The sequence below is a fragment of the Stomoxys calcitrans genome, chromosome 4, assembly GCF_963082655.1.
Source record: "Stomoxys calcitrans chromosome 4, idStoCalc2.1, whole genome shotgun sequence".
Lineage (NCBI taxonomy): Eukaryota > Metazoa > Arthropoda > Insecta > Diptera > Muscidae > Stomoxys > Stomoxys calcitrans.
In genome coordinates, this window is record NC_081555.1 from 155,989,189 (window position 1) to 156,012,279 (window position 23,091).

At 38.1% G+C, this 23,091-nt stretch overlaps 1 protein-coding gene across 3 annotated transcripts in view; it reads left to right on the forward strand.

Annotated features, from left to right (window-relative positions):
• The first annotated feature begins 819 nt into the window (after nt 1-819).
• LOC106096061 (serine protease Hayan) overlaps nt 820-23,091 on the forward strand; it is a 32,507-nt gene continuing 10,235 nt past the window's right edge. For 2 of the 3 annotated variants that reach the window (XM_013263603.2, XM_059367180.1), the window contains exons 1-3: nt 820-1,091; nt 15,269-15,625; nt 15,687-15,891. In XM_013263603.2, the coding sequence (XP_013119057.2) occupies nt 15,436-15,625; nt 15,687-15,891 (395 nt within the window). In that variant the 5' untranslated portion in view covers nt 820-1,091; nt 15,269-15,435. Of the gene's footprint in view, nt 1,103-15,268; nt 15,626-15,686; nt 15,892-23,091 lie in introns of all 3 variants that reach the window. The other variant, XM_013263604.2, reaches the window with a different exon arrangement.

Here is a 23,091-nt window from a genome sequence, read left to right on the forward strand (position 1 = left end):
GGGTTGTTTCAGCGGACTTTCCCTTACTGTATGCATGCCGAGACAGGCGATCGCTAGGGACCTTTGCCCTAAGATATATTGGGTTGCCCAAAAAGTAATTGCGGATTTTTTAAAAGAAAGCAAATGCATTTTTAATAAAACTTTGAATGAACTTTAATCATATATACTTTTTTTTACACTTTTTTTCTAGAGCAAGCTAAAAGTAACAGCTGATAACTGACAGAAGAAAGAATGCAATTACAGAGTCACAAGCTGTGAAAAAATTGTCAACGCCGACTATATGAAAAATCCGCAATTACTTTTTGGGCAACCCAATATTTCTATTGACCTCCCTAGAATCTTTAGCATATAAGTCTGCCATTGAATGAATTTTCTTTTTGAGCCCCTCAGATGAAATTCAATCAAATAAGCTGAGCTGCTATGAGCAAATTTATAGCAAAAAAAAACCATGGTTTTGGGTTTCACACATTTGGTTAAGCCGAACTTAGCCCCTTTTTACTTGTTTTTAAGTACATAATTTTTGGAAATCAATTAACAGTAACTACTCGTGTCTACCCCCAAAAAATACGTCTACGACTTGTGATGCATACTTAAGTTAAAGAAACTTTCCTTACTTATGCTACTATCAAAATTAGAGGCACGACTTTATAACTGAGTTAATCAAACATTAACACAGGGGAGAAACTGACCACAGTTTAGTTTGTATGAGAGACCACAGATGGTTGGTTAATCAAAACCAGAGAGTGAGAGAATGAAAGGGAGAGAGATATAAGAAGACAACAAATCTGTTGGCATCATTGATCGATCTCAACGAAAATCAGCTGAAGTGCTTTTTAGTTGTTTGAGAGCTGCATAGAAGAACGGTTGTTTATTTTATGCCAGTTTGACATACGTTAGCCGAAGCATAGTAAAACGGTGTCCAAGTGTGTGCGTGTGCGAAATTTTATTCTGAACATTGCTTTAAGTTTGTTTAAAAGAAAAATAACTTAATTGTAAGTTTTAAGCAAAAAAATCTGCAAAAAATAATAGTAATAACATTTTGTTCAGAAAAATTGTGCATTTGCATGTCTTTTGTGTCCGGGAGTAAGCTGGTGTGTGTGTGGTATTAAATTTACGTGTATAACTTATTATCGATAGTGTTGATGATGATGATGCTTTAGAATTTTGTGGTTATTGTTGTTTGTGTAAAAGATGAAATTTATTAGATTTTATTGTTGTTACACTGGCTGACCACCCCATCATCATCAACAACAACAATAGCAACAGCAACAGCAACAACTTAAACAAAATGCCATTAGACGTCAGTTGTTAAAATCTTCAATAATAATAATAAACAGCATGTGTGTGATTAATATGACTGTGGATGCTTATAAGTGTGTGTGTATGTGAGTCTCTGTATATCAGCCGGGGATTTAAAATTTCACAGATAACCAAAACAAAGTCTCATTGGAGTGAGTTAGCGTGAATGTGTGTGTGTGTGTGTGTGTGCGATTTTAACAATCAATATGATTCGAAAACAAAAGAAAAAAAGAACCTAATGAAAAAATAAAATGCCCAATGAATTAAGGTTATTTTAAAAAAGAAACAACAACAAAACACAGCACTGCAAACAGAAGTCATCATGAATGACATGATAATCTAGAAATTGAATTTAACAAAAATTCTGTGAACCAGATTTCAGAAAGCAATGCAAAATAGCCCCCACTCCTGTTGGCATTGTTCATGTGTATGTATGTATGAATGTATGTACGAGTGTGTATCAGGGAGATACCACGGCTTATCTCTTCAATTTAAATTTAATTTTAAATTATTACTTGCAAAGAAACACGATTCTGGTTCCTAGAAAACGAAACAACAACAACAACAAAACATGTGTGCTAACTTAAGTTAACTACTACTGAACGAAGAACAATGGTTATATTGAAATTAGAAAATTTTTCATTGGCAAAAATTATCTCAACAAACACCAACACCGGTATTCACCAAACTGAAAGTAGATTTGAAATAGACCTATTCTAATAATACCTATTTTAAGGCTTCATTAGGTTTTATGAAGACGGCCGCAAATAAACACATTTGGCTTAGGACTTCAAGCTCACCGGTAGATCGGTCATTCTTTGGGCTTATCTCCCAACAACTAATTTCCATAAATAAACAAAATAATGTAATGTGTTGCTTGTTTGGTTGGGTCTTGTCTCAGAATGACGTTTCTCAAGTTGTTGCTGTGTTTGTGTTGAGGTTTTTTTGCGAACTGTTTGATTTTGGATTTTTGTTTTTATATGCCTTTTCTTTGTCTTATTGTTCTTCTTTTAAATGCTTAATGACGGATATTCCGGCTAAACATGTTTGCCTAAAACGTTCTCGAGAGGAAGAGAGCGAAAAGGGAGGAAGACAAAACAAAAACTATACATTCGTTTATAAGAACAAAGTAATGAATAATTACACTGTGGAACACCAAAAAAAAAAAAAAAGAAAAAAAAAAGTAAAAACGTGTTAAGTTTGGCCGTGCCGAACTTTGGTTACAAACCACCATTTCAGACAATAAATCAGCTTTTAATGGGATTAAAACCCTTAATTAAAAGATCGGTCTATATGACAGCTATATATTTTATATTCTCTGATCTGACTCATATTTGGGTCGGATGAAAGGAGTCTTAAAACAAATCACTGTTTCCAATTTCAGCGAAATCGGGTAAGAAATAAAGATTTTATGGGCTGCAGACCCTTTGTCGGGAGATCGGTTTATATGGGAGCTATATCTAAATATAGTCCGATCTTGACCATATTTAGGTCGAACGTTGGGAAGCTTTAAACTACTCACTGTTTCAAATTTCAGCGAAATCGGATACAAAAATAAAGCTTTTATGGGCTTTAGACCCTTTATTGGCAGATCGGTCTATATGGGAGCTATATCTTAATATAGTCCGATCTTGACCATATTTAGGTCGGATGTTGGGAGGCTTAAAGCTATTCACTGTTTTAAATTTCAGCGAAATCGGATAAGAAATAAAGCATTTATGGGCTTTAGACCCTTTATCGGCAGATCGGTCTATATGGGAGCTATATCTTAATATAGTCCGATCTTGACCATATTTAGGTCGGATGTTGGAAGGCTTAATGCAACTCACTGTTTCAAATTTCAACGAAATCGGATAATAAATAAAGTTTTTATGGGCTTCAGACCCTTTATCGGCAGATCGGTCTATATGGGAGCTATACCCAAATATAGTCCGTTCTGAACCATATTTAGGTCGGATATCGGAAGTCTTAAAGCAACTCACTAACTCAAATTTCAGTGAAATCGGGTAATAAATGTAGATTTTATGGACTTCAGACCCTTTATGGGCAGATCGGTCTATATGGCAGCTATATCTAAGTACAGTCCGATCTGAACCATATTTAGGTCGGACATTGGAAGGCTCAAAACAAATCACTGCTTCAAATTTCAGCGAAATCGGATACAAAATAAAGCTTTTATGGGTTTCAGACCTCCAATCGGGAGATCGGTCTATATGTCAGCTATATCTAAATATAGTCCGATTTGAACCATGTTCAGATGTCGGTGTTGGTTCAGATGTCGGTAAGCCTTAAAATACATCCTGTTTCAAATTTCAGCGAAATCGGATAGTAGTAGTAGTAGTAGTATCACTTTATTTCTTCTTAATAATTGGTACAATTCAAAATTTTCTTAAATATAAATGTAATTTTAATTACAATTGGGCAAAACAAAAAAATAAAGTGGATTCACGACTATGACATTATGTCGTCAGTCGGTAAAAATATGTACATTTACTTATATGTTAAAGATAGCATATATTCTTGTTTCTTGTTTGTTTGGCTTTTTCGTTATGTTTTGTTTTAATTGTATTCATTAAGTATAAGTTTTCGATATCTAAGCGCCGATATAAGATAAGACACTAATTTTTTCCAATCAGCCCCATCATGTCCATCTAGTATTGATACGATTTCGTGTTGTTGAAGGTGGGGTTTACCAAATATTTGTATTCTAATTTCTCTGAGAATTGGACAGTTACCGAGAAAGTGCTGAAGTGTTTCCTTTTCATTTATATTGCAAATAGTACAGTTGTTGTTTTCATCTGTGCCTGATATATAACGATTTCCACTAAGACAAATTAGGTCGCACCTTGCTTTAAAAATCCAGGAGATTTCTTGTCTGTTGAAATTACCATTGAAATAACATGTGCCTCGTGTTAGATCTAAGTGTTTATAGATACGTGAGTTACTTTGCCGTGCTCTACGCAAATCCTTTGTTCTGTTATTGGTTGCTACACGTTCTATAAGAGCCGCTTCCATAAATTTCCAGACATTTGGTGAAATATTTTCCTCTATTGTCTGCATATCCATTTCGGTTAATAAATCATTTAAGGATCTAACCCAAAATAGCTGTTTCCGAATTATTATTTTACTTAATTGACACGGTAACCTTTCTTGGTTATATTGAAACAATGTCCTCCAAATATAATTTAAGTGCAGTTTAAGTGTATAAATGTGGCCAGCATCAAGACCTGTTTCAATTGAAATAGCGTAGTTTGGTGTTGATTCCGGTAATCTCAGAACACGTTTTAGAAAAAATCGTTGTAGTTTATCTACTTCGTCAAAATGTAAATGGCCCCACACTTGCGCAGCATATGATTGGATTGCCCTGCACACAGCTTGATACATGTTCCACTTTTGGGCCAAGGGCACCTCATCTTTATTTATAAAATTCTTCCATGTGACGTTTATGGCACTCTTCGATTGGCTATTTCGATTTTGTATATGTTTTAAAAAGGACATTTGTGGCGTTACAATTACTCCAAGGTAGTTATATTGTGAAACTATCTCAATTTGTTCTCCTTTAAAAACCCATTTTTCTTGTTCGGCTAATCTGCCTCCTTTTCGAAATACAATTATCTTCGACTTTGCCATGTTGACCGTTAAATTCCATTTAGAGCAATACTTTTCTAAATTCGTTATCATAAGTTGAAGTATCTGTTTATCCTCAGCCAAAATAACGATATCGTCGGCGTATAGCAATAATCTTATATTCAAGCCCTCTATATACAAGCCACCTTTTAAAAAATCATGGAGGTCATTGAGATATAACGCGAAAAGCAGCGGGGATAACAGACAGCCTTGTTTCACGCCCGATAATGTATCAAAATATTCAGATATTTCCTCACCTGCCCAAACTGCTGATTTTGTGTTTTTATAAATGCTTTCTACCATTTTAACAAATTTATAGGAAATACCAAGTTCATGTAGTTTATAAATTAGTAGACTTCGACTGACATTATCAAATGCAGCCTTGAAGTCAACGAAGAAGGCATATACTTTCTTTTTTTCTGCCATCTTGATATTAACTATTGCAGCAAGGTTATAAATGTTGTCTGCGGCTGAATAATTTCTGCGAAATCCCGCCTGATATTCCAGCAGTAACTTTCGTGTTTCAATCCAGGTAATAAGCCTTTCATTGAGGATTCCCATGAAGATTTTAGCAACGCAGTTCATAAAGGAGATTCCTCTATAATTCGAAACATCACTAAGACAACCTTTTTTGTGGATCGGGAATATTATGGTCTTTATAAATGTATCTTCCACATCTCCATTTTCATACACTTTGTTGTATCCACGAGCTAATTCCGATAGAAACCCTTCAGTGGCGTGTATGAAAAATTCATACGGAATTCTGTCCTCCCCTGGCGCTTTGTGCAGTTTAACATTTTGTAGCATATCTTTAACTTCGTCCACTGTAATTTCCATATCCAACAAGTGGTCTGTTGCTAGCATTGGGGCATATAGTATTGGTAATGAAGTCTGCTCAGGATTCAAAAGCCGTATGAAGTAGTCTTTTAACATGTCGACTGAGATTTTATGACTTATTTTAAGCTCTTGATTATTTATTTCTTTTACTAGCTTCCACCATTCTTTGCCATTTTTAATATTGTTAATTTTTTCATTAATGAGACAAAAGTACCTACGTTTGCTCATCTCACATACTTCTTTGTACTTCTTTTTTGCGCTTAAGTATTTTTGCTTCTGTATTTCATTGTTATTTTTTCTAAATTTGCGCAAGTTTTCAAAAACCTTTCTTCTGGCCCAATGACATGTTTCATTAAACCATTTCATCTTTGGTGTGAATTTTGACGTGATTGTCGCTTCTGATGATGCTGTTATAACTCCAGTCAAATCTTTTAGACATATTCTTTCATTGTTTTCCAGAATAGTTTGCAAATTTCTATTAAGCTTGCTCTGGTAAATATATTTATCTGCATCCTTCCAGTGCAATTTAGGTAATAATTTCAACTTTTTTTCAGCATTATTCGGCGAGTTTAATTCCAATGTTAGAACTATTGGTAGATGGTCAGACCATATTTTTTCATCAACATGAAAGCCTTCCACATATTTCAACAAAGATTGAGATACTGAACAGATATCATTCACAGATTCCCCAACAGTACTAATAAACGTAAGATTCCCATTTTCATCACCTCTGGTTTGCCCATTTAGAATCATCAGATTATTTTCGTTGCAGAATTCCAAATATGTTCGGCCCTTTGCATTTATTTCCTCATCTTTGGATTTTCTTATTGCTTTTCCAGCAGGAAATAGCTCTCTATATAGTGGAGCAATATCTTGCTGTAAATTGCCTATACGTATATTTAAGTCTCCGATTAGAATGTAATTATCGCAATCTGACTGTTCCACGAAGTTCTTAACAATCGAGTAATCATTAGACCAGTTTGCGCTTCTCAGATATAATGGTATTATTCGCAGCGTGGAGTAGGCAGTTTTGATATGCAAGCATTGTACTTCATTGGTGCTATGAAAGTGGTAGCTGATGTTATATTTTGTTAATGACCTTTTTACACCTATCATAACTCCACCAATTGCCCTTCCAAATCGGCTTAATCTTGTAGCATTTATCCAGTTTATACAATGATCGGGAAAGTATTTTTCTGCCTGTCTTGTATTTTCCATGATAAGATGGGTTTCCAATAGAATAATAATATCGAATTCATTTAAATACGTAAAAAAAAGTGGATACAAATATTTATTAGACAATCCATTGATGTTATAGGAGATTATCTTAAGTTTAAAGCTGTTTTTATTATCATGGGGAATTTTTATTTTATCTTTAGCGCGCCTTGTTTTTAGTTTTTTGAATTAATTTTCTCAAAAATGTTGTTAAAGCAAGTTGTACGTATATCTTCTCCGTACAATGACTTGAGAACGGATTCGGCTTTTTCACGTCCACACATTAGATTACTACGACTGTCCCAGGTGAACCATTTGGTATTGATCTTCATTCTGTCCTCTCTTACAATAATTTTAAACTTTTTAGATTCGTTTAAAATTTCCTTTCTGACCATTAACATGGCTACTTTGTTCTTCTGCCTTCTTGGATTAAGGTCTCGATCTATCGAAATGGATGTACCTGCTAAATTTCTTGTATTTCGGAGCACTTCCATTGCATTACTCTCATTTCCAAAATCGGCAATTACGGTTTGCGTACCATTTCGTTCGAAAATTGTGCGGGCTGATGTGATTGTAGGCGAGATATTCAATCTTTCCGTGCATATCTGCATAACAGCATTTAGCGGTGGTTTTATGTTTGATATTCCTTTGAAAATGAGTCTTGAGTTCGATATTTGGTGTTCCAGCCAACGTAAACTATCTTCACCTTCCTGCATTTTGACCCTCAATGTGCTTATCTCATCTTTCAACATTTGATTTTCAGCTTTTAGTTGTGCAATTTCGGCTTTGGCAGCTAATACTCCATCTTTTACTTCTTCTATATCTTGTTTTGTAGGAAGATTGGCAAGCTTTTCCTCCAACAGTCCATTCATTGTAGTTTTCATTAACTCCATCAAATCACTTACGTCCATATTTCCTACAGGTTTCTTCGCCATGTTGTTTATCTCTGGTGATGTTTCTAACAATTTTCGCTTTGGTTGCTGATAACTGGATGTGTTTTGCATACCTTTTTAGTAAAATAGTTCTAAATATATTCTCCACTACCGGTGATATTTTTCGAACCCTGACTTTTGGCTTTCAAAGTGTTAACGGCTAATTAGAACTTTGCAGCACTTTTCAGTGTTGGTAATCGAAATCACATACGAAACACACCACAACAGAAATGTCAAACATACCAGCTGATTATTGTTTTGTACAGAGTGCTGAATAATATTGCTCTCACCGGTTAACAGCAAAAATTTCTTCTTTCCAGTGTTTGGCTTTATATTACCAAATCGGATAGTAAATATAGCTTTTGAGGGCTTCAGACCCTTTATTGGCAGATCGGTTTATATGGCATCTTTATCTAATTATAGTCCCATCTAGACCATATTAACGTCGGATATTGGAAGGCTTAAAACAAATCATTATTTCAAATTCAGCGAAAGCTAATAAAAAATAAAGATTTTATGGGCTTCAGATCCTTTATTGGCAGATCGGTCTATATGGCAGCTATATCTAAATATAGTCCGATCTGCACAATATTTGGATCAAATGACGGGAAAACTAAAACTACTCACTGTTTTCAATTTTAGCGAAATCGGGTAAGAAATAAAGCTTTTATGGGCTTTAAACCCTTTATCGACAGATCGGTCTATATGGCAGCTATATCTAAATATAGCCCGATCTGAATCATATATGGATAAAACGTCGGGAAATCTAAAACTACTCACTGTTTTAAATTTCAGCGAAATCAGTTAAAAATAAAGCTTTTATGGGCTTCGGACCCTTAATCGGCAGATCCGTCTATATGGCAACCAAATCTATATATAGTCCGATCTGAACCATATTTGGGTCAGATGTGGGGAAATCTAAAACTACTCACTGGTGTAAATTTCAGCGAAATCGGATAAAAATAAAATTTTTATGGGCTTCAGACCCTTAATCGGCAGATCGGTCTATATGGCAGCCATATCTAAATATAGTCCGATCTGAACCATATTTGGGTCAGATGTCGGGAAATCTAAAACTACTCACTACTCAACTAAATTTTAGCGAAATCGGATAAAATATAAAGTTTTTATGGGCTTCAGAATCTTTATCAGCAGATCGGTCTATATAGCAGCTATATCTAAATATAGTCCGATATGAACCATATTTGGGTCGGATATTGGGAGGCCCAAAACTACTCACAATTTTAACCAGCGTGCATTGAAAAGTCGTAACTGTGCCAAATTTCAGCTCAATATCTCAATTTTTGAAGACTTTAGAGCGATTACTACAGACGGACGGAAAGACACACGGACATCGTTAAATCGTCTTGGAATTTTACGACAATCCGAAATATATATATTGTATATACTCTGTAGGGTTGGAAATTGAAATTTCGATTTGTTGCACACAGAATGACTTAGTAAATATACCCCCTTTACTATGGTGATGGGTATAAGAACAAGTAAAAACGTGCTATGTTCGGCGGTGCCGCATCCCATATAGGCTCCACCATGGATTGCATTTGTCAAGTTATTTGCCCGGTATCTCTTTGTTGGCAAACAAAGGATATTGGATACGAATTTCTATGCCATTGGAGCAATATCACGTTCTAGACAGAATCATACCGTAATTAGAAGCTGGGACCATAGTAGAAGCCATTGTGCAAAATTTCGGCCAAATCGGATAAATATTGCGCTTTTAAAGGCTCAAGTAGTAAAATCGGGACCTTGGTTTATAGGGGAACTATATCAGGTTATAGACCGATTCAGACCATATTTGGTATGGATGTTAGAGACCTTAGTAGAAGTCGTTGTGCAAAATTTCAGCTTAGTTGGATAAGAATTGCGGCCTCCTGAGCCAATCGGACCATAGTAGAACTCACTGCGCAAAATTTCAGCCAAGTTGGATAAGAATTTCGCCCTCTAAAGTCAAATCGGATAAGAATTGCGCCTTTCAGGGGCGCAGGAAGTAAAATCAGAGGATCGGTTTATATAGGAGCTATATCAGGTTATAGACCGATTCGGACCATACTTGGTTTGTATGTTGAATACCATTGTAGAGGTCATTGTATAAAATTACAGCCAAATTGGATAAGAATTGCGCCCTCTAGAGACAAATCGGGTAAGAATTGCTCCTTATAGTGGCTCAAGGAGTAAAATCGGAAGATCGGTTTATATGAGAGCTATATCGGGTTATTGACCGATTCACACCAAACTTGGTTTTGATGTTGGATACCATAGAAAAAGTCATTGTGTTAAATTTCAGCTAAATTGGATAAGAATTGCGCCCTCTAGAGCCAAATCGGATAAGAATTGCGCCTTGTAGTGGCTCAAGGAGAAAAATCGGAAGATCGGTTTATATGGGAGCTATATCAGGTTATAGACCGATTCGGACCATTGTTGGTTTGGATGTTGGATACCATTGAAGAAGTCATTGTGTAAAATTTCAGCTAAATTGGATAAGAATTGCGCCCTCTAGAGACAAATCGGGTAAGAATTGCGCCTTATAGTGGCTCAAGGAGTAAAATCGGAAGATCGCTTTTTATATGAGAGCTATGTCGGGTTATAGACCGATTCACATTCATTCGAAAGTTCGCGTGCTTTCGACAGACGGACGGACGGACGGACGGACAGACAGGCGGACGGCCATGGCTAAATTGACTTTGTTGGGTCTGAGATCAATGTTTCAATGTGTTAAAAATATTGACCTGAGACCCCATAAAGAGTATATACTATTCTTTATCGTCTTGCCATTTTAAGCCGTCCATCCGTCCGTTTGTCTGTCGAAAGCCCGCTAACTTTTGCAGGAGTAAAGCTAGCCGCTTGAAATTTTATATAGGTTAGGGTAGGTTTAAAAGAGGGTGCAGAAATAAATCTGCCCCATGCCAGACATACATACATAGGCATAGCTCGTAGTGTTATGTGTCCCTTTACGATACCAATAGCTATACTGACCTCCTTCCTACTTCCTTTCAGTAATAGCCTCGTCTTCTCACGATCTGGATCCCGCCATAGGATTTTCGCTGTCCTACGTTCGCACATATCAATGAATGCAGTCCGATTCAAGTTTTAAGCTCAATGATAAGGCGCCTCCTTTTTATAGCCGAGTCCGAACGGCGTGCCACAGTGCGACACCTCTTTGGAGAGAAGTTTTACATGACATAGTACCTCACAAATGTTGCCAGCATTAAGAGAGGAAAACCAATGCTAAAAATTTTTTCTGATGGTCTCCCCAGGATTCAAACCCAGGCGTTCAGCGTCATAGGCGGACATGTTAACCTCTGCGCTACGGTGGACTCCGCATTCCGTAATCGCCCGGATTTCCGACTGTAGGATCGTATTATGTTCAGGCGGTCTAAAACAGATCACAGTCCCTGGATTTTCAATGTAGACCCCAGGCTCAAATTTTGCATAACTTATTGTTATTAGTGCAGGTTGGTTGGACCATATCGGTCCATGGTTTTATATGGCTGTCATGTAAACCGATCTTGGATCTTGACCGTGATATTTGGCATAGCCAACTATGTTAGGCTTTTCGTCATCCGTGCCCTATGTGGTTCAGATTGGTTTATATTTGGATATAGCAGCCATACTTTCCGATCTCCCGACTTGAAGTCTTGTACCCATCAAAGGCGCATTTATTATCCGATTTCGTTGATATTTGGCATAGTCACCTATGACGTAGCCAGGAGGGTGGCTATTGGAACTAACGAGACGCTGAACGCCTGCGTCTTCGGACAAAATTTAAAGCGGTAGTTATCCCCTCTTAATACTGGCGACATTTGCGAGATACAATACCCATGCATGGTCATGTAAAAAATTCTACCCAAAGAGATGTCGCACTGCGGCACACCGTACAAACTTGGCTATAAAAAAGGTCCCTTATCGTTGATAAACTCAACTTGAATCGGAAAGCACTCATTGATGTATGAAAAGTTTGCCGCCGCTCGGTTCCTGAGAAAATTTTTACTCTACTCCCAAATGTCTTTCTTTTGAGCTCCATATTACTGCATTGGTAAATATTTCGGGTTTAGGGGGTATTTCGGGGATGATCAAAGTAAATGTAAGATTCGTGCTCTACTTTCAGAAACATTTCGTATGAGTCCCATAATGTCATGATCGGTAAATAAGTTGTGTTTGAAGGTGGGGTGGACCCCAGGGTCTTTGTCCCGAAAATGAATATAATTTTCCCGAAAATCAATAAATATCCACCCCAAATAGCTTTTATATAATAGGGAGATATTTTGGGGTGGGCGGCTCCCTAACACATGGCTCTATATTGTCGTGATTGGTCCATATATCCATTTGGCAGGTTTTGGGCTGTCCCTGCGGCACCCGTCCCCAACAATAGAAACCAAGTTTTTTTGGACTGGGGAGGCCATCGGCACTTTGCCCTGAAAATAGATATCAAATTCCATCTTTACTCCCAAATACCGTTGCTTTGAGCTCCATATTGCAATAGCCGGAAATAAAATTCAGTTTAAGGGTGATTTAGGACGTACTCCCAAAATTGGATATCAAATTCGTTTTCTACTCTCAAATACCTTTTATTTGAGTCCCATATTGCCATAATGGGTCAATTAATCTATTCGACGTATTTTTAGCAGGAAAAGAGCCACCTTGACTTGAACGCATCCAATTATCTTTCATTTGAATCCTATATAGCCATGGTCGGCTGATATGCCCATTTGGGGGTATTGGAAGGGAAGGCGACCACCCATTACTTGGACCTAATTTTTTTGTCATATTTGTAAATCTATCGTTCCACTTGTGATTTTGGGCGATATTTTTGGGGAAACGGGGAGGGCCCGCCCCACTCATCAACAAATTATAAAGCATATTTCTTCTTCCTGACCATATTCGTAATCTACTCCCGAAAACCTTTCATTTGAGTCCCATTTTGTCCTGATTGTCAAATAAACCTATTTTAAGGGGTTTTGGGGCTGGGGCGGCCCCCCAGGTACTTGGACTCAACTTTTTTTTATGAAATTCGTAATCTACTCTTGAATACCTTTCATTTGAATCCCATATTGTTTTTATCGGTCCACTTGTGATTTTGGGCGATATGTTTGGGGTAACGGGGAGGGCCCGCCCCCTTCCGATATCAACAAATTATAAAGCATATTTCTTTTTCCTAACCATATTCGTAATCTACTCCCGAAAACCTTTCATTTGAGTCCCATTTTGTCATGATCGTCAAATAAACCTATTTCAAGGGGTTTTGGGGCTGGGGCGGCCCCCCAGGTACTTGGACACAACTTTTATTATGAAATTCGTACTCTACTCTTGAATACCTTTCATTTGAATCCCATATTGTCCCGATCGGTCCACTATTATTTTTGGGTAGTACTTTTGGGTAAGGGGGAGGGTCCGCCCCCCGCCCGATATCAAAAAATTATATAGCCTATTTTTCCTTCCAGATCAACCTACATAATCTGTGAAAATTTCAAACAAACAAAGAAACACAAATTCAATTTTATACATAAGATAGCTGCCATAAAGACCGATCTCCCAATTCAAGGTCTTGTACCCATTAAATGCGCATTTATTTTCCGATTTCGCTCAAATTTGGGGCAGTGAGTTATGCTAGGCCTCTCGACATCTTTGTTTAGTTTGGTCTAGATCGGTCCAGCTTTGGATATAGCTGCCATATAGACCGATCTCCCGATTTCAAGGTCTCAAGCTCATTAAAGCCGCATTTATTCTCCGATTTCGCTGATATTTGGCACAGTCACCTATGTTAGGCTTTTCGACATCCGTGCCCTATATGGTTCAGATCGGACTATATTTGGATATAGCTGTTATATATTTCGATCTGCCAAAATTCCTGTTTTTCGAATGATGGGGCGTATACGTACTTATTATTGGTTTGTAGTTCTAATATGGAGGCCCCTCCGCAAAATAAAATTCTGGCTACGACTCTGGCCCCAATATATACCACTTAGGCCCGTTAAAGGTATATTTATTATCGAATTTCGCTGAAATTTGGCATAGTCACCAATGTTAGACTTTTCATTGTAACTGCCATATATGGGTGAAGCTGCCATATATACCGATCTCCCCATTTAAGGCCTTGGGTTTGTTAAAGGCACATTTAATACCCGAATTTTCTGAAATGTGGCACAGAGAGGTGTGTTGGGTCTTGGGCCTATTAAAGGTGCATTTAATACCCGATTTCCCTAAAATTTGGCACAGAGAGGTGAGTTAGGGGAGGCCATCGTGGCGCACAGGTTAGCATGTCTGCCTATGACGCTGAACGCCTGTGTTCGAATCCTGGCGAGATCATCAGAAAAAAATTTTAGCAGTGGTTTTCCCCTCCTAATGCTGGCAACATTTGTGAAGTACTATGCCGTGTAAAACTTCTCTCCAAAGAGGTGTCGCACTGCGGCACGCCGTTCGGACTCGGCTATAAAAAGAAGGCCCCTTATCATTGAGCTTAAAACTTGAATCGGACTGCACCCATTGATATGTGAGAAGTTTGCCCATGTTCCTTAGTGGAATGTTCATGGGCAAAATTTGTATTTGTTGTTGACATATTTGGGTGTAACTGCCATATTTACCGATCGGTCGATTTAAGGTCTTGGGCCTTAAAAAAGCGCATTTAATACCCTAATTCCCTTACATTTGGCACAGAGAGGTGTGTTCGGCTCTTAAATTTTTGTGTTCAATATGGTCCCGATCTTTTCATATTTGGATATAGCTGCCATACAGACCCCCCGATCTCGCGATTAAAGAACTTGGGCTCATAGCAGCCGCATTTATTATCCGATTTCGCTGAAACTTGGCATAGTGACATATGTTTGGCTTTTGGTTATGGTTTAGATCGGTTTATATTCTGATATAGCTGCCATTAAGTCCAATATTCTGTTTTACAAATGTGAACAGTGAAATCTATTGATAAGACCACTCGACGTCCGTGCAGAGTTTGGTCCAAATCGGACCATATTTCGGAATAGCTGCTTTGGGTTCATAAATAATGCATTTATCACCGGATTATGACGAAATATAAACCTGAAAGTGGTGGCGAGTTTGGTCATCGGACCATAAGGTTGCTTAAATATATACCCGAAGGTGGTTGGTATCCCAAGTTCTGTCCTGCCGAACTTAATGCCCTCTTCCATGTTTTAATATTTTCTTTTCTTTTGGGCAAAAACGTTCTCTACCATTTTCCTTATAAAAAGGTTTACACTTTGATATTTAAGAACATATCATTAGCACAGTTCGACACAGCTACATGGTTGAACATTTCCATGACGTAGATTTTTCTTTCCTCAACATTTAAGTAAAAAGCTTTGCTTGTTTTCATTGATTTTCCTAAGGTGAACAACGCTTCGTCAACCAATAGCGGGTATATCCGTTGCATCCAACAACCAAGAGCATTTCATGAATCAGCTATAATCATTTCAAGAAACGATCAACGGGTGGTCAACAAAATCGTGTGCCAGCTTTGACGTCTGACCGCAGACGGCGGTAAGCTAAGCAAGAAATGCAGCTGCTACAAACTGAAAACAACCGAGACAGTCATGTGGAGATCCGCAAAGCATCTTCCATCAAAGGCACATACACAGCCACAGGAATATTAAGGATGCCAACGATGGCGATGGCTTCAATATGCTGGACATTAATGGCTGGTATCATGCTGGCATCATACATACCTCTTAGCCAGGCCGCATTTGGTGAGTGATGATTCTTTTGATTGGCATATCTGAAGTCAGATTTTTTTTCCTTTATCCACAGATGGTGATCCCTGTGAAACCAAAGGCATGACGGGTGTCTGTAAAGCCTGGTTAGATTGTCCTGTGATAAAGACCCTCATTGAACGTGGCGAATATTCCAATCGAGAAGTGGTCAGTTGTGGTTTCGCAGTACGAGATGAATTGATCTGTTGTCCCATCATAAGATCGGAGACAAAGATAGATAACAGCACTGACAAACCAAAAGTGTAAGTAATGCCTTAATCTTTGATATTTGCTTCGAGATACCATTTAACAAACACTTGCTTGGCGAAAAATGGTCAAAATTCGAAATTCAAAATTTTGCAAAGTATCGAAAAAAGGATGTGTGACAGATTGGATGTGTCACAGATATTTTGGTTATGGTACCTTTTTTTAAGTTGTATTTTCACCCTTCCTTTTTGTTTGGAATAGCTGTGAAACTAAATCACAGCCAGGCTTGTGCAAACTGTGGGGCGATTGCCCCATGCTAAAGACTTTAATCGAGAATGGGGAGTATAGCACCAGCGAAGTGGTGCGTTGTGGTTTTAATGCTCATGAGGAAATAATTTGTTGTCCCGGTCCGGCAGTAGCTACAAAAATCGATTCAGGCCAAAACATAACTAGGTTAGTAATAGAGAAATGCTTTCGCTTGTAATATGTATAATGGGGTGGATCGCATGATTATGTCTAAACAAATTAAAAAATGTATGTCGAAATACCGTAAGTTTTTTTTCGGATTTTCATTGTGATCTACCCTAATGTCTGCTCTTACACCTATGCCTCATGCTGACTGTTTAAACTTCGTATTATATTTGTAGTTACTAATGGACGATTACTTTTAACTACTACTTGCTGGAAAATGAGATATGGCGAATAAATTTTTGAGATTTTAAAAAAGAGATTTTAAAAATTAAAAATATTTTTTTTTTAATTACTTTTATATTAGTTGTAAGTGATTATTTTTTTTATAGAATAAATGTTTAATTACACAAAATCACAGCCAGGTTGAAGGTATTATGTCAATACAGCAAAATCCCAAAAGGGGTTGGAGGTGTCAGGCCAAGCTTTTTTGGGGCCCTTTTGTTATGAACTGAACCTAAGACGAAGGGTCCTCATATTTTGTACTTTATAAAATATGGATGGATGGCGCACCATGACAGTGGGCCCCTTAATGGCAATGAAGAAAGGTCCCAATTTTGGGGTGCTTTTTCATTACAGCGAAACTCCAAAAGGTTTTGGAGTTCTCAAGCCAAGCTTTTTTGGGGCCCTTTTGTTACGAACTGAACCTAAGACGAAGGGTCCTCATATTTTGTGTATATTCGTGGTACTTTATAAGCAATGGATGGATGGCGCACCATGACAGTGGGCCCCTTAATGGCAATGAAGAAAGGTCCCAATTTTGGGGTGCTTTTTCATTATGAAAAATGACCCAAAATCAAATACACCCCAAAGTATGCAAAAAGACCCCAAAAATAAATGAAAATTATCCAATATACCAAACTTCTTTCAAACCAGCAAAAATTAAAGATTCTAGGTACCGAACAAGGATACATGGGAGCTATATCAGGATATAGACTGATTTGGACCGTACTAGGCACAGTTGTTGGAAGTCATAACAGAACACTAGACTACAAAATTTCAGCCAAATCGGACAAAAAATGCGGCTTGTAAGGGATCCAAAAGTCAAATCGGTAGATCGGTTTATATGGGAGCTATTGGGTTGCCCAAAAAGTAATTGCGGATTTTTCATATAGTCGGCGTTGACAAATTTTTTCAACGGCTTGTGACTCTGTAATTGCATTCTTTCTTCTGTCAGTTATCAGCTGTTACTTTTAGCTTGCTTTAGAAAAAAGTGTAAAAAAAGTATATATGATTAAATTTCATTCTAAGTTTTATTAAAAATGCATTTACTTTCTTTTAAAAAATCCGCAATTACTTTTTGGGCAAGCCAATATATCAGGCTGTAGATCGATTTGGACCGTACTTGGCACAGATGTTGGAAGTCATAACAGAACACTGAGTGCAAAATTTCAGCCAAATCGGACAAAAATTGCAGTATGGAAGGGCTCAAGAAGTCAAATCGGTTTGTATGGGAGCGGTTTAAAAGGTCCCTTATCATTGAGTTCAAACTTGAATTGGAAAGCCCTCATTGATGTGTGAGAATTTGGCCCCTTCTCGGTTCCTGGTGGTAATGTTCTTCCTAAGGGTAATGTTCTCATTGGGGAGGGACGGCACCTCAGACATTTCGACTCAAATATGGTTATCAAATTTGTGCTATACTTCCAAATCCCTCTAATTTTAGCCCCATATTGCCATGGCCGGTTAATATGAACCGTTTGGATGGGGTTTTTTGGGGGACCGCTGGTTACTAGGGCCCAAATTTTAATACCATATTCTTGTTCTGATTTCCAATACCTTTCATTTGATACCCTTATTGTGCCCATCGGACCACTTTCGGTCCACAATCGATATCGAAAAATTATATAGCCTATCTTTCCTTGCAGACAAACGCACACAATCTATGAACATTTTAAGAAAATCGGTTCAGCCAATTATCATATAGTCATAATGGGTCTAATGGCGTTTTTGAGAGGCGATGTGACCCCCTATACCTTGATCTGATTTCATATGCCAGATTCGAAATCTACTCCTGAATACTTTTCATTTGAGCCCCATATTGAAACGAACGTCCAATATGTCTGTTGGTGGAGTTTTGGAGTTGGGGCGGCCTGATGGGTACTTAGATTCACACTTGAATACCATATTCGTTTCTACTTTCCAATACTTTTCATTTCATACCTATATTGTCCCAATCTGTGCACTTTTGATTTTGGATTGTGTTTTTGGCTTTGTGTTTTTCGATACCGAAAAATTATGTAGCCTATATTTCCTTCCAGACCAACCTACACAATATGCGAAAATTTCGAGAAAATCGGTTCTGCCGTTTTCAGTCTATATGGAACAAGCAAATCGAGTCCCATATATCCGTGATTGGCTAATATGCCCATTTTTGGCGTTTTTGTGGGGGTGGGATGAGCCCATATACTTCGACTTGAATTTGTATGCCAGATTCGTTATCGACTCCCACACACTTTTCATTTGATATTGTCCATATTGTCCTTATCGGTCCACTTTTGATTTTGGGTGATGTTTTTGTGGTAACGGTGGAGGGTCCGCCCCTTCCCTTATTAATAAATTATAAAGCCTATTCCAACTTCCTGACCATATTCGTAATCTACTCCTGAATACCTTTCATTTGAGTCCCATATTGTCATGATCGTCAAATAAACCTATTTTAAGGGGGTTTTGGGACTGGTTTGGCCCCCCATGCGTTTGGACCCAATTTTTATTATGAAATTCGTACTTTACTCTTGAATACCTTTCATTTGAATCCCATATTGTTCCGATCGGTTCACTTTTATTTTTGGGTCGTTCTTTTGGGGTAAGGGGGAGGGTCCGCCCCTCTCCAAATATCAAAAAATCATATAGCCTATGTTTCCTTCCAGACCAAACTACACAATCTGTGAAAATTCCAAGGTAATCCGTTCAGCCGTTTTTGAGTCTGTACGGAACAAATAAACAAACCCACAAACAAACAAACACAAATTGAATTTTATATATACAATAAGATATCAGGTTATAGACCGATTTGGACCGTACTGGGAGATCGGTTTATATGGGAGCTATATCGGGTTATAGATCGCCTTGTGCCGTACATCGCACAGTTGATGACAATTATAACAGAACACTACATGCAAAATTTTAGCCAAATCGGACAAAAGTTGCGTCCTGTAAGGGCTCAAGAAGTCAAATCGGTAAATCGGTTTATATGGGAGCCACAACAGGTTATAGACCGGTTTGAACCGTACTTGAAACAGTTGTTGGAAATCATAACAGAACACCACGTGCAAAATTTTGGGAAAATCGGACAAAAATTGCGTCTTGTAAGGGCTCAAGAAGTCAAATCGGGAGATCGGGGGAGCGTCCCACCACGAAACCCCCTAAATAGGCAAATAGGCCCATCGGTACAATATGGATCTTAAATGAAAATTTGAGAGTATAAAACGAATCTGATAGAAAAATTTTAGGACAACCCAGTCTTAACCCAGAAACAACCACCTCAAACGTGCAAAATTGGGAACCAAGTATCAGTAGACAAGCCCTAACCCCCGAATTGTGCCGCTCGGTCTATATGCCCGTGTGGTGGAGGGGAGGTTTTTGGGTGAGTTGTTTGCCCACACACACAAATCTAAATATCTGAATTATTTTGTTTGTTTGAACAATATCGTACTATATACTGGTGGATCTCCAGAATAGGCCGATGACAGTGGGACAAAATCGAAAAAGAACTAGTAAAAAATATGCCATTTGAGAATGGACAGAGTTAACTCTTTGAAATTTCAAGTATAGATGCTGCGGCTCTTTTAATGGAGTGGACAATGGTTTGCCATTTAAACAATTGGTTTAGCCGAGTGGACTATGCCGTATCCACCTGTTGTGTTTGCAGCCTTTTGATGTCCAGCTTACGTACAGTGTCAGATCATATTTTTCTCACCATGCTCAAACGGGTGCGAACCTTTGCTGCAACAAGGTAATCATCCGAATCTATGTTAGCTCCTCGCATCTATTGTACGCCTTATACGTTGGATGAATGCCATCCATCTACAACAACGTGAAATTTTGCACAAATACTTCTTATAGGTCGATTGGTAGAACTGCTAGATAATCGCAACATTCGATATTTTCGATATTTATAATATTAAATATCGATAGTATCGATACAATCGTTTATTTGGCATCACCTGTAATTCAAACGAAAACCAGAAGTAAAAATCAGGAGATCGATTTATATAGAAGCAATATCAATGCACAGACCGAATAAAACCAAAATGTGCAAGTTTTTAGTCCAATCGGATGAAAATTGCTCCCTCTGAATGTTTCCTCTTACAGGAAACATTCAGTGTTAGAGCTGGCAAACTATCGATATTCGCAACAATCGTTATTTTCGATTTTTCTCATAATAAATATCGATACTATCGTTTATTTCCCATCAACTATATTTCAAACGAAAATTGGAAGTAAAAATCAAGTGATCGATTTATATTGAAGCAATATTAATGCACAGACTGCAAATGCAAATTTTGCCCATGAACATTCCACTAAGGAACAGGGGCAAACTTGTCACATATCAATGAGGGCAGTCCGATTCAAGTTTTAAGCTCAATGGTAATTGGCCTCCTTTTTATAGCCGAGTCCGAACGGCGAGTCGCAGTGCGACACCTCTTTGAAGAGAAGTTTTACATGGCATAGTACCTCACAAATGTTGCCAGCATAAGGAGGGGAAAACCGCCGTTGAAAATGTTTTCTGATGGTCTTGCCACGATTCGAACCCAGGCGTTTAGCGTCATAGGCGAACATGCTAACCTCCGCGCTACGGTGGGGTCCTTGACTGAATTAAATCAAATTTAACAAAGTCAGTTGGATGTCATGAGATAAATCATTGTACAAAATTTAAGCCTAATCGGATGAAAATAGCGCCCTCTATAGGCGCAATGTGTCTTATAGGATACAACGTTGGGTCGCTATTCAGATTCGGATCTCTTATTTTTGTTAAATTTTGCAAAAAATTTAACTTTGACGATAGTATCGAATGGGGAAATTTATATCGATATTCAGACAAAAAATATAATATCGATAGTGCCATCGATATTTCACCAACTCTATCGGTGGGGATTGCAAATGGGTCAAATCTCTCAACCCGATCTCCCGATTATACTTCTTTAACTTCTAGCTTTTGCACATGTCGTTTTGGTATAACTTCCAACAACTGTGCGTAGTATAGTTTAAAGTGGTTCATAACCTGATAAAGTTGACATGTAAACCGATGACTCGATTAGACTTCTTGGGCTTCTAGAGGCCTCAATTGTTATCCGATTTGTCTGAAATTTTGCATATGATGTTTTGGTATAACTTCTTAAAACTGTGCCAAGTATGGTCTTAATCAGCTCATAAACTGATATAGCTGCCATATAAACCGATCTGCCGATAAGACTTCTTGAGCTTCTGGAAGGCGCAATTCTCATCTTATTCAATTCTATGACTTCTAATAGCCATGACAAAAACGGTCCATATCGGTCATATATAGCTTTTACATATATGAGAAGTCATTCAAAGAACTTCTAAGTGACGCGCTTTTATTTGTTCTATGTTGAAATCTAGTGCTGCTAAATATCATGTTTTTTGCCGCGGCGAAATCCTTTAGCCTCAAACAGTTATCGTAGGTTATCTCGTGGAGACTTCATTTTGCGATTTTTGGACCAGAGATATTTTCCTTCCCTATCTTAGCATAAAAATCTTCCAGAACGATTTCAATATCAATTACAAGACAGCGGTCGTATTCCCTCTCTAGGCACTGGTAGAATATATACATGGTCTGCTCGTTTTTGTCTTCCGTCGGGGCATGGACACAAATAAGACTGATGTTGAAGAATTTGGCTTTTATGCGTATTGTGGCCAGCCTCTCATCTACCGGAGTCAAACGATGGTGACACGGTGTTTAAGACTCTCTTCCGTTTGCGGTCAAAATGGGGAAAAATTTTTTGCATGGCCCCCCTCCCCCAGGAACACGAATATGAAGTCCGTTCTTGGGGTTCGGGACTGGGGAAACACAAACGGCCCTTCCCCCCTCATCAAGCGAAATGACGCCAAATATAGGCAATATGGTACTCAAATTAAAGGAAATTTCGAGTAGAATACGAATGATGAGTGATGAGAAGTGCCAACTAATACGAAAATATCCAATTCCATGAAATTAAAAGTTACTCACGATAATAAAAGTCCTAAAGGGGATTCAAATCTGACTATCACTTCCAGTTCAATTTTTTGCACATTTACACATTTTTTTCAAATGTTTTTTATAGGGGTTCAAAAAAAATGGAGGCCATCGTAGCGCAGATGTTATCATGTCCGCCCATGACGCTGGCTGGCGAGGCCATCAGAAAATATTTTCAGCGTTGTTTTTAAAAGGGGTTCAAAATAAATGGAGGCCATCGTAGCGCAGAGGTTATTATGTCCGCCTATGACGCTGGCTGGCGAGGCCATCAGAAAATATTTTCAGCGGTGGGTTTCCCCACCTAATGCTGGCAATATTTGTGAGGTGCTATGCCATATAAAAACTTCTCTTCAAAGAGGTGTCGCACTACGGTGCGCCGTTCGGACTATAAGGAGACCCCTTATCATTGAGCTTACATTTGAATCGGATTGCACTCATTGATATGGGAGAAGTTTGTCCCTGTTCCTTCCTGAACATTCATGGGCAAAAACATGCATTGGTTCAAATTCTTAAGGCCCTGCACCCTCTAAAGCTAAATTTCCCTCAATTTGAGTTCCATAGTGCCTATATGTTGTTCATTTTCACTTGATAAGGG